Raw genomic sequence first — 13,141 nt, forward strand, 5'->3', positions numbered from 1 at the left:
TTTCCAATGAAAAACAAACAAACAAACACTAACTGACAGACAAGGAATGTATTCTATCATTCAAATCAAACATCTTGAAGAGAAAAGAAAAGAATCCAAACAGAAAAGAATCTGTAGTTTATCGTTCAAGCAGCAGCCAAAAGAATTCAAAGAATGAAAAATGTTTAAAAAAACACTTCCGTTTGTTGTTTTCAAAAAATTTGAAACTTTCAACAAAATTCTTTAAGAAAAAGTCATTCACAACAACAACCGAAACAACAAATGTAGGCCATACAAATTTTTCATGCACTTTATTTTTTCACTCTTTTTCTCTTTTCTTCATTGGAATTAAATGGAAAATATGCAAATTTTTTCATTTCTGCTTTTCTCTCTTCCAATATGAAATATCCGAGAGAAAGAAAATTCCAACCAAGATATTTCGTCAGCCATAAACCAGCCAAACAATATAAAAAATCAGTGGCGAAAAAAAACAGCAAAATTGGCAAAAGGAAGTAACCAACAACGAAAAAAAAATTGCCCAATGTTGTTGTCGAAACTTGAAAAAACTTGAAAATTTGGTTTGGTTTTTTGGATTTTTCTTATGGAATCATTGGGAAGCGTGAGTGGGATGGATGGATGGATGTGATGTGAACATGATGAAAGTGAAAATGGAAAAAAACAAATTTTCTTTTCTCTCTTCTCAAGGAAATGAATTTATATTCATTCAAGTCAGTCAGTCACTCAGTCAGACACTGAATATTCTTCTTTTCATTCATTTCTATTTAATTAAATTTTTTCTTTCTTTCTTGATTTTTTGATTTTTGCAAACTCTGAAAATGAATCAATTTTTAAAGCTCAAAAGTAATGAGAAAATTCAAAGATTCAAAAAAGAAATCGATTGAAAAATTCAGAAAAAGAGTGTCTAGTAATAATGTAGCCAGAATTAACTTTTCAACGAAAATTTCCAAATGTCGAGAAAAATCGATGGCCAAGAAAACTGGAGGAAACAACAAAACAACAGAAAAAAGACACAAGTTTTCACTAAAAATGTTCCCAGAAAACATTTTCCAAGGAAAACTTTTGAAAATTAAATTTTGTCAAATGAAAAAAACAAAAACAAAAAAACATTTGTGCAGAATGAAACTTTGAAATTGGAATTCATTTAAAACAGACCAGCCATTGGAAAGTAAAAAAAACTGCTATCCATATGGATGATAAAAATGATTCCATTGAAAAAACAATGTCCCTTAGGATCTCTTCATCATTAAACACAGACACACTCAACAACAGCACAGTGAATTTTTCAGGGATATATGTAAATCTACGGTAGATTTCTTCTTCCAGAATCAACCAGAATCGTCGACGACCAGAATCGACCAGATTGCTTGCTGAAAAAATAGACTGACTGATTCTCTCTCTCAAACACACACTGGCCCGAAAGCATTTAGCTGACATTGTTTTCGGATTCGGAATAAAATTTGAAAAACGGAACAAGAATTTTTGTTTTGTCTTTTTTGTCTTTTTCTTCTTCGACTGGTTATTGCCAAGGAAATTCGTACAACAATTGAAGATTCTCATCAGGCTCCAAACAACAACAACAACAACAACAACAGAAAAAAAACTAAACATTCGCGATTCGGAAATAATTCTTGGACAACAGAATAGTTTTTGTTTGGGCAATTTATTTTTTTTTCGGTCGAAAGACGAGAGAAAGAGAAACTCTTCAAATCAAACTAATTTGATTGAATGGAAGCTGAGCGAGAGAGAGAGAGAGAGAGAGAGAGAGAGAGAGAGAGAGAGAGAGAGAGAGAGAGAGAGAGAGAGAGAGAATAGGGAAATGAATAAATGTAGCCGATTCGTGCCTGGTGCCTACCGGTTAACGAATTGTTTCTTCGAGTTTGGTAAATTTGGAACAACGAAAAACGGAGAAAAAAACACAGCTAAATTGATTCCGGAGTTTCAATTTTTTCTCGAAAAACGAAAAAAAAGTAGAGAAAAAATCAAACTTGAAAATGAAAATAGTAGTGTGCATCACACATGGAATAAGACAAACAAACAAAAAATTGAATGTCTGAATTGGAGAATGGTCAAGAGGTAACAAGCCGGCCACCGGACAAATATTCTCTATATACATTTGATGTGTAATTGAAATTTGGTCATTTGGTTTCAAAGAATTTTCCTTGTTGTTATTACAAGAATCGTTGTCAATGTTGTTGTTGATGCTTGAATGAACATAAAATGAATGATTTTTTTTTGAACAAACCAAACCAATAATAATGTGTGTGTGTAAGCGAGGAAAAATATTACACATACAAATATTTTTGTCTATTTGTTTGTTTTGGTTGTTTGTAGCATCACAAACAAACAAGAATCGAAAGAAAGCGAAAGAATCGAAAGAAATAAACATCTGTGTGTGTTTGTGTGTGTGTGAAACAAACATAAAAATGAAGATCAAACACGCAAAACACTTGAAGAAAATGATGAAAGTTCTTAAATAGCTTTTAAGATGTTTTCGTTCAGGACAAACATAGGAAGAAAATTTCTTCTTGTTCCAGAAGAAGAAAAGATTTGTACCGAAAATGAATGAATGGGAAAAAAAGTTTCAAGTTTTGATCATCATACACATATTGAAGATGTTTTTTTTCTTCTTTCATTACAATATCGAGATTGGATAATGTTTTGCTGTTTTTTTGAGATTGAGAATATTAATTAAAAATCGATTGATTGATTGATCGATCGATCGATCGATGAATATATTAATTTTGTGTTTGGTGTGTAAAAAAACTTTTTGTTTTCAAATGTTTGAATATCAGTGAGGTTAGGTTGATGATTATGACTATGACTATGCCTGTGATTCATAGTTCAGTGAGGTTAGGTTGATGACCATGACTATGCCTGTGATTCATAGTTGAGTGAGGTTAGGTTGATAATCATGACTATGCCTGTGATTCATAGTTGAGTGAGGTTAGGTTGATGATCATGACTATGCCTGTGATTCATAGTTGAGTGAGGTTAGGTTAATAACTATGACTATGACTATATGATTTCAAATTAATAATGATGATAAATTTGATGATTATTCAGGCCTAAACTATCATTTTTTTTACAGATAACATTTTCATTTGAAACCAGAATATTCTAGGACAATGGCAAAAAACAAAGATAATGGATATTAAAGAAAAAGAAAACAAAACCAAAATAGCCCAAAAAAACCGGGAACTAATAAATAATTCTGCTTGAATGAATAATTTTCTTTTCGAAAAAAATAATACAATCTTGGTAATCATTCGCGAACCAAAAACAACAAAAACAAAACGAAAACAAAATCCTCAAATGTAAAGATTCGCTAAAACTAAAATCAAACCGGATGGATTTTGTTTGATGCAGCTGATTGACACACACAGACAAAAGCTAATAAATGATCAAAATCCTTTTCGAAAACTAAATGTAATCTTTTTGTTTTTTCTTTCGCACAAACCAACCATATCATTTTCAAATTGGAAAATTCTTTTGTTTTTCTGACCATATCAATATTATTATTCTGTTATGTTTGGATTCAATTACAACCGAAACAAAAAAAAGTCTTCAGTACAGAATGATTATTATTCATTTTGGATTAAATCATGAACTATGGACCAACAGCAACAGCAATGTAATGTTTCATTCATTTGTTTTCACACTTATCTCTATTTTGGTTTCATTGAAAATAAGCCCAAGAATCCAGAAACTAAGCGATTCATATATATAAAGTAAGTAGCAAAAAAAAAGAAAATTTCATTAAATGAATGGACAAATCAGACTAAAAGAATTTAATTTGAAATATAACTGAATAAATAAAGTCAATAAAACAAACAGAATCAGAATCATTATACACACACGTATGTTATCCATAAATATTTTTTTATGTGGAGAAATTCATTTGATAAATCATATCATAGTTCATATATGATAATATTTGAAAAGAATTTAACGAACGAAAAACGAAAAACGATAACGATAACGAACGGAGAACTTATTGGATATTCAAATAGAGGGAAGGAAAGAAAGGGGAAAAGGAAATTTTCCCGAAAATCTAATAAAAATTTTTGAATTCGCTTCTCAAATCAAATATAGTTTTTTGTTCACTGAATTCTTCCAATTCTGGGGACGAAAATTTCATTTGATTAAATTTTGTTTGGAGCATCTCTCGTTGTCCAATCATCACTACCATTTTCTGCAGTTTCTCTCTGTGTGTGTATTTGTCAAATAATAAAAAACGAAAATATCTTTCCACTGAATTTCTACAGAGGTTTCTTCATTTTCAATTTCGATATATTGCCTTTGGACATTGAGAAAAAAGTGACAACAAACATTTAAAAAAAAACTAGAATAACTATCTATCTAGAATGTGATTGAAACAAAAGAAAATACAAACCTTTCCGTTAAAATTGGTAGTATAGAATTGCCTGAAGCACAATTAACACTCCAATCAAGAAAACCACTTGGATTACAAACAGTTATACTAAAACGACCAAAATTTGCACGTAATATATCCAAATGTTTATCATTTAAACATGATAATTCTAATTGATCATCTTCACAAACATAAGCTGATTGACGGATTGATGATGAATCAGAAAGTTGTTGTTGATTATTTGATTTGTTTATCGCTGATGACGATGAAGATGTTGATGAAACACGTTTTTTACGTTCAAAAATGATTGGTGGATGTTTCAATGTTGTCACATTTGATGAAAGTGATACGGATGATGATGGATCTGTTTTTGAGAAAAATGAAACAAAAAAATTACAAGTTAATTTTCAAAAGTTGAAAAAACCCGAAAAATATCCAGAAAAATATCCATTTTTTTCTGCAATAACAAGCCTGTTCCAGAAACAAAAGTCTATCATTATTTTTCAATTCTCTCTCTCTCTCTCTCTCTCTCTCTCTCTCTCTCTCTCTCTCTCTCTCTCTCTCTCTCTCTATCGAATCAACTTCAAACTCCCAGCTTTTTTTATGTAATAAATCATTTTTATGTTGGGCAATTTCGTTGTTAGGTTATTGAATTTGATCTTATTCACTGGTCACACACATAAAAATGCTCACTGGACCCTCAATTTCACTATTTCACCAGAGAAAGATTGCTTATAGAATTCGGGCAATGTTATTGACATCTAATGTAATAACACTGTGTGTGTGCGTTTTGGTGATATTTTAAATCGATGATGGTAACTCATCATCATTGGGTGCGAGTGAAAAATATTGAATTTTGGCAAAAGAAATCTTTCCAGCAACATTGAAAAAAAACATTCGGAAAAATGTGATTAAAAACAATAATGATAATTCAATGAAAGACAGAAAAAGGAAAAACCAATTGGGAAAGAACCAAACAGAATCGGAATACATAACTTTTCAATCCATTTTTTTCCATCTGAACTTTGTTTTCACTTTCAAACTTTCAATCATCACTTTTTTCGCTCAAAATTTCTCTGTTTTCAATCCAATTTTTCCGATAACAACCGAAAAACGTTTCACAAAAACAAAGTGACCAAATTCTGCTGCTGCAATGGTCCGTCCAGCTGCAGCTGTGAATTGTTTCAAATTTATTGTTTCGAGAGAAAAAAAAATTACATTTTGGATTTGAAAAAACGAAAAAATGTTGCAAAAATCGGTCCACAGAGATATTGGTGTTTGCTGTTTGATCAAATTTAACTTTTTGTAAAAATTTTTTGAAAAAAAATATTTTGATTTTTCCTTTCACTCCACATTGCCAGCAATGAAAAAACACTTTATCAAATGTCATTGAACGACAAATGAAAATTCTTTCGGTAAAAGAATCTCGGTAATGACTAACTAATGTCATCATCATTAAAGTTACGCCAAATTAATTTCGTGGATCAAAAAAACTGAGCCAGAAAATGATCCAGACACACCACCAACCCACACCAAGGAAAATCCAGGAAAAAAACCCAAAAATTAATGATAATTAGACGTTCGAGGATTCGATATTAGGCGAAAGAAAATACATTTCCTATATTTACCACACACACGCACACAGTGTTAATGTTTTCAAATGGAGGTGGAGAATTTCTTCGTTGTTTTCTAAATTCCAAACACGACATTCAATCAAAAAATATGAATTTTTTTCATCATCAAATTTCAGGAAAAAACGCCTTTGGTTTTTTTTTTGTTGTGTGGAATATTTCCAGGGAAAATTCCTAATTATAAAAAATAATGGAATGACCACCACCAATGAAATTTGGCAAATCAAAATTCTGAAAATCGGATTTTTATTCAAATGATGGAACAAAAAAAAAAAAAAAACAGGGAAAAGAATCTTCATTTGAATTTATGATGGTTTCTGTTGTTGCTGAAATTCATTTTGTTCATCGTTTTCGTTTTTTCGGGTTTCCAATCTTCAATCTCATATTTTTGGTTGTTTTTTGTTTTGTTTGGTTTCAAAGGTTGTTGTCATATTTTATTTGTTTGTAATGAATAACCAGGATTGTTTTTTGTTTTGTGGTTTTTTGACAATACCTTTGAGAATTATCATTTGTGTTTTCTATAGATGAAAATGATAGCGATGTTTACTTGCTTGTTTGTCTGGTTGTTTTGTGAATGAAATTCATATTTTCTGTCTTTTTTCAGGAGAAATTTCCAAGAAATATGACATTTTATAATTCATATTCAAATATGATGCACAGAGAGAGAAAGGTTCACTTTCAAATTGAATTTTTAAATCTTAAAAATTTATAATCGAAAAAACTTTCCGAAAGTTACCAGGAAAGTTTCCCTTGAACTTGCAAAAAAAAGTTTTGTTCTTCATTCTTGCAAGAAGAAAAAATAAGAAAAAAATGGCAATTCTTTCACAAAGAAACGAAACGAAGAATTTATTCTACCGTTAAATTACTTTTCATTTGAAAATAATTTACCCAGGCAAAAATAAAATTCTTTGTTACCAAACAGCAACGAAATGAAAAAATTATCAACTTTCTTTTCTTTGTTAAATTCCCTTTTGTTCGTTTGAAAATGAATTTAATTTTTAAATAAAGAAAGCAAGAAAAAATCGATAATCTTTCAATGGAAATCACGAATCACGAATAAAGAATAACAAAGAAAGAAAGAATTCAATCAATGGATTGATGATGATGATGAGAATATCGGCTTTCAAAAAAATGATCATCAATCCACCATGGTGACAATCGATTTCGTATTGAACAATTGAACATTCGATACAATCGATTGTTCATGTTCTTTTTTAGTTATCGTTGTTGTAACCCTGAACAACCAACTCGGGATGATTGAATGAATGAATAAAGAATATTCCAATCACAAAACAATTTGTTTTTTTAGAAATGATTTTCTTTTCTTGTTGCTGCAGAAATTTTCTCGAAATCTTTTTTTTTCATCAATATCGCTGATCTGAAACCTATTCTCAAATTCGATCCACACACCAATAGAATATTTCAAAAGAATATTTTCAACGAAGAATCGAAAAAAAAGTTTGAAATGAATCAATGAAAACCAAGTTTTTTTCATGAAAGAAAAACGAACGTCAACACAATTGACATCCAGAAGAAGTAGAGAAAAGTTGATCCAAAAATTTAATTTTCAAATCAAAGCACGTTGTCATCATTCTCTGGTTCTCTCTCCACTTTTTGTGTGTTTGTGTGATCACACATATCATTATCACGCCAACAACACGCCATCACCACTATTGGGACAAAAATATTCGTATATCATTTTCTTCGAGGTTTTTCATTCTTCATTCCTTCTTGTTCAGTCAATTCAACAACGGAATTCAGCTTGAATTGCTTTGCTTTGCTGTATTGTCAATGTCGTCGTCGTCATCGATTGCATTTTATTGAATTGAATTTTCAAAAAAAAAAAACAAGAATATTCTCTTAGATTCTGCCACTAAACAACAACACTTGGCAAATATCCTGTGCAAAAAAAAAGGAAATAATGAAGCAAAATTTTCAAACATAACCCAAAATCAATAAACTAAATCAAGAATCTCTGTGTGTTTGTTTAGATAGAACGAGTGAATCAATAGTGAAAATCAAGCAAGTCGATTTTTTTCGTAGTTTTTTTATTGGATTACATAAGCAGGAAAACTAACCTCCTATAAATATTCTTGAATCAAATAATAAGCAAAAGAATGTTTTAAAAAAAAGTAAATGTTTCGTTTACTTTTCCAGAAAAGTTTTCCCTTTGATTTTTTCCCTTCAGATCTTTTTTTTTCGGGTTGATTCATCAAGCTTAGTTACACATAAGAAAATAAACATTCGGGAAAATTTGCCTAAATTAAAATTGAAAAAAAAACAAAAAAGAAGAAAGAAAACTTTTCTCTCTCTCAATCATTATTATTGATGATGATGATCAATCGTTGTTGTTGTCGATTGATTCAATCACATCGTGTAAGAAACAAAAGCCAACTTTTTTTTCTTCCCTTGGTTACAAGTAGAGAGAAAAAAATGTGAGAAATTCACCATCAACAACTTTGGAATGAATTTTTTGTAATAAAGAATCTTTCGTTTTTTTTTGGATTCTACCGAATAGGCATATTCAATAAAATTTCAAATCGATTTAGTCAAACACAATAAACAAATCCAAACACAAGAAAAGAAGAAGAAGCCGACAATAAGCTCCGAAAACGGTTTTAAGAGAGAAAAAATGTAAGAATTTTTTCTGGAAAAAAAACACGAATTAAATTGAAAATTTTCGAAAACTATTTCCATTTCCATTGACATGATAAACAAACAAACAAATTTTCCATCTCTCTTCATCTCTTTCTCTCTCTCTCTTGAATCTCTTTTTTCCAATTGATTATTTAATAGTTCATGATTGACACACACACACACGAACAACAAATAAATCGAGAAAAACTTTGAATAAAAATACCGTATGGTCTCTCAATAAGTTTTATTTATTTATTGAACCGAATAAGCAAAATGAAGAAGACGAAAGACGAAAAAAAATATATCGAAAAAACATCATTCAATTTGTGTATGCAAAAAAATAAGAAAAGAAAAGATCCGACAACAACAAATAATGATATTACAAAGACGAAAAATACTTTACTTAATGTAATTGCTCACTATTATCATGATGATGATCATCATCAATGAAATTCTCTTTCTGTTTTTATAAGAATAACAAACAAACAAAACAAACAAAACAAAAAACACAGAATATTCTGTCTGTATTCCAAAACATTTAGTTTCTAATATCGATACTATCGATATTCATGTATTCTCGATTATTATGTATGTACATGGATGCAAAGAGAAATGTGAAACTGTATTCTTTGACGAAATACGATGCCCAATTTTATAGGCTTGATGATGATGATGATGATGAAACTATTTCGACATTAAATTCTTGTTGCCGATGTTGTTGAAATATCCACGAATCTAATCACACACAGAAAAAGATTTTTTCATCCGACCATTCATAATGATGATTTTCATTGGATTCTGGATTCTGGATTCTGGGTTGTACAAAAAATTCAAGTTTCATCATCATTATTACAAGATCATTTCAGTTTCTTCTCTTGGTTCGATAACTAGCATCGATTATTATTATTATTATTGGGCTAAGAAAATTTCCAAGAAAAAAAACTCATCATCATTGGTCATTCATTCATTTAAAGAAAAGAAAAAAGATTGTCATTCGGTTATCCCTTCATAAATTATTGGCTTCAGAGAAGAAGAAGAAGAAGAAAAATATTTGGAGTTTAATCCTCGTTTTGATAAAAATAAATCGGCTAAAATATAAATCGATTCGATTCGATCGAAAACATCGATCAACAATTGGATGACCTTAATAATAATAATAACTGTCCCTACATGTCATTATTATTAATTCGGATAAGATTTTCCGGACAGAATAGTTTTTCTGAAAATCCCCAGAATATTTTGCTGATGAAAACAACGTGACCGAACCAGAAAATTTCTTATTAAAGTCAAAATAGTCGACTATTATTGGTGTGATATTTAAAGTGATTAAAACTGATGACATTAAGATAATTTGGGTTGAATTGCTGGTTTTTTTTCGCTGAAATGATTCCGGGTCAAACAGCGAAAAGTTTCCGAAAAAGTTTCCCGAAACGAAAAAGTTTCCCGGAAAAAAAATCGATGCGGGTCAAAAACAAAACAGAAGCAGAAGCAATTTTTTCTTCGATTGAAAATAAAATTTAAAATGACAGGCTTTTAGACTAATTTTTTTGTTTGTTTTAATTTTCTTTCTTCATTGATGTTAATGATTTATGGCTTGTTTGTTGTCCAAACACACGAAGAAGCTTTTTTTATATATGAAAAAAATGTCGTTTTTGAAAAAAAAAGTTTATCAAATTTGATCGTTTTTTTCTGAAAACAAAAAACTAATGGAATTTTTCCTAACCAGAATATGATGAAGAATTTTTTTGGGAAAAAAAACGACAATAAAAAAACAGCAACAAAAGTTCAGCAAAAGCAAAAGGAATTTTTGAATAAACAAAACATTTGAGCGTAGATAATAAAACTTTTTTTTTCATCATCATCATTCTGGTATACAAAATTCTTTCCAATAAATTCCCTTTTTAACCCAGAAGCACGGCCCGAAAAATATATGAAAAATATGATTCAAATTTCAAAACAACAGCCAAGCAAGAATATATATTATGATAAAACAAAACAGAAACAGAAAAATTATTATTATTATTTGGCCAAATGTTTGACAATTGTAACGAAGCAATCTTTATATGTCAAAAAACTATGGAAATGTTTGGAAACATCATCAACAAAAAAACAACGACCATCCGTATATGACATGTTGTAAAAAAAATGTTTCCAGAAACTAATAATAAAAAAAATGATTATCGTAAATAATCGACATCGATGGAAAAAATTCAAGATTGAATCATTTTTTTGTCTGGTATAAAGATCATCATTATCGATGATGATGATGATGATGATGATGATGGCCATAAACCAAAATCCATAATAATAATAATGATGACCACCCAATAATAATAATCATCATGTTTCGAAATGTAATAATTCAAATTTTCGCAAATATGATCATCATCAATGGGACAAACAGAAAATTATGAGATACAAACAGAAAAAAAACAATAAAAAAAAGGATGAAAAGATGAAAAGTTATTAGTCAAACTGATAGTATTGAAATGGATAGTATCAAATTTTTTTTTGTTGTTGTTGTTTATGGATCTTATGTCATTCTGTTGACAATGGTAAATTATTGTTGTCGTTGTTTTCATCGTTGTTGTTGAATATCAAATTATTGAATAAAACGAAGATCAGTCGCATTTCAATTGAATTACATCAAGCTTCATCCATTCATTCAATGAAAATGAAAAAAAAACTTTACATTTTCGAAAGCCATAAAAATATATCTGGAAATAGAGAAGAAAAAACATAAAATTCATTGAGAGAGAATTTGCATCACTGTGAATAGGAATTGTCAGAGAATTTCATTCAGAATGGCCTAGTTTTTTCTTTTTTTGTTTTCATCAATATTTTTTTTCCAATTGAATCGATAGATATGAAAAAATTTGCCTAATAAAAAAAACAATGAAAAAAAGCAATGTTATGATCAGAATATTTTAATATCCATTGATAGATTATTTGCCGGAACCCAGAAAAACGCCAAAGCAAAAACGCAAAGCAAAATTGTCTTGCAATCATTAATCTTTTATTCGTTCTTCTTCCATTTTCATCGTGAACCATTCATCGATATTATTCAGTCTTTTTTTTGTTTCAATGAAATAAAAATTTCAATCGATTTAATGAAATCAAATCGATTGTAGTAAAGATGCATTCATTCATTTGAATATCCCATTAGTCATTTTTTGCTTTTGTTTTTTTTGTTTTGTTTAGACTCATAACGATTGTCGAGAAAAAAAAATTTGGAAAATTTGAAAGAAAATTTAAATTTGTCGTTTTCATTTTTTTGGATGGATTTTCCCAATTGAGAATTTCATGAATTTTTTTTGAAAATTTTCAAATTTCCAAAGGTAATATTTACATAAAACAAAAATTTCAACAAAAAAATGAAACACTAATGAACGAATGAAGAGTAGCTTTGCAATATGATGTGACTTTTTTCCATTCCACATTTTAATTTATCATTGCCTTTCAAAAACGAAAAAAAAATTCTTCAAAAATCATCATCATCCTTTTCGCAATTCTTACATCATATAATTTCTTACTTTAAAATTGAATTACAAAAAAAAACTTAATTTATAACTTAATAATTTTTCTTCATTTCTTCTAATCAAGTAAGAAAACCGAAAAAATGAAGAAAGCAAAAAATGAACGGATGTGTGTGTGTGTGTTTGGTGATGTTTTTGGTGGAAATTCTTGCAGAATATAACCAAGAATCTGGTGTATCTAATAACATTATCAAACACACACCACACACACACATTGCCAATATCAAAAGCACGAACACATTGCTATCGATATGAGCCAGAATAATAAAAAAAACCAGAATTCAAAGAATTTGATGAAGGTTCGGTTCGTTTGTTGGTTTCACATTTTCATCATCATCAATTTTTTTTTCGTTTTCGCTTTGCTCGAATTACTTTTTTCTTTTTTTTTTCGTTGGTTAATTCAATTAGAAAATGCCACACACACAATGTATACACATTGAACATTTGGATGATGACAAAAGGAAGAAACCAGGCAAACGAGAAAAAAAACAACAGCATAGACAAAAAAACAGCAAATGAAATAAACAATTTTCACTATAGTAATGTGATGATGACAAAAAAATGAAATGAAGAAATTCAAGTTTTTTCTGGTTAAAAAACCGATGAATCAATCAATTATTCAATCAATTTGAGGAAAGAAAAAACATCCAGCAAGAATCCAGAATCCAGAATCTAGAAACAAAAAAAGAAAATTCTGTTCATTAAAAAAAACAAAATTATGGTTTTCATGTTGAATACAGAATTCGTTTTTTTGTTTTAATAATTTTTCAATTTTGTAAATTAATGGAATATTCCTAAATAGAGAGAATATTCCGAAATAATTATAACAACAACCACACACATACAGAATTACCAGGGAAAAAAACTGAGTGTTAAATGAAAATAATAATAATAATAATTTTCATTGTTTTTACTTTGTAATAATAATAATGATGAGGGTTAAATATGGTCGGATATAGAACAAT

General features: G+C 29.3%; 1 protein-coding gene across 1 annotated transcript in view; it reads right to left on the minus strand.

Annotated features, from left to right (window-relative positions):
• LOC113797660 (uncharacterized) overlaps positions 1-13,141 on the minus strand; it is a 39,725-nt gene that overhangs the window by 20,838 nt on the left and 5,746 nt on the right. The window contains exon 2 of the mRNA XM_075821996.1: positions 4,394-4,736. Coding sequence (XP_075678111.1) covers positions 4,394-4,736 — 343 coding nt within the window. The remainder of the gene's footprint in view (positions 1-4,393; positions 4,737-13,141) is intronic.

This window comes from Dermatophagoides pteronyssinus, unplaced genomic scaffold (assembly GCF_027571235.1).
Source record: "Dermatophagoides pteronyssinus isolate colony J.1.1.1.1 unplaced genomic scaffold, Derpt_VIB-CSIC_2022.12 sq0014, whole genome shotgun sequence".
Lineage (NCBI taxonomy): Eukaryota > Metazoa > Arthropoda > Arachnida > Sarcoptiformes > Pyroglyphidae > Dermatophagoides > Dermatophagoides pteronyssinus.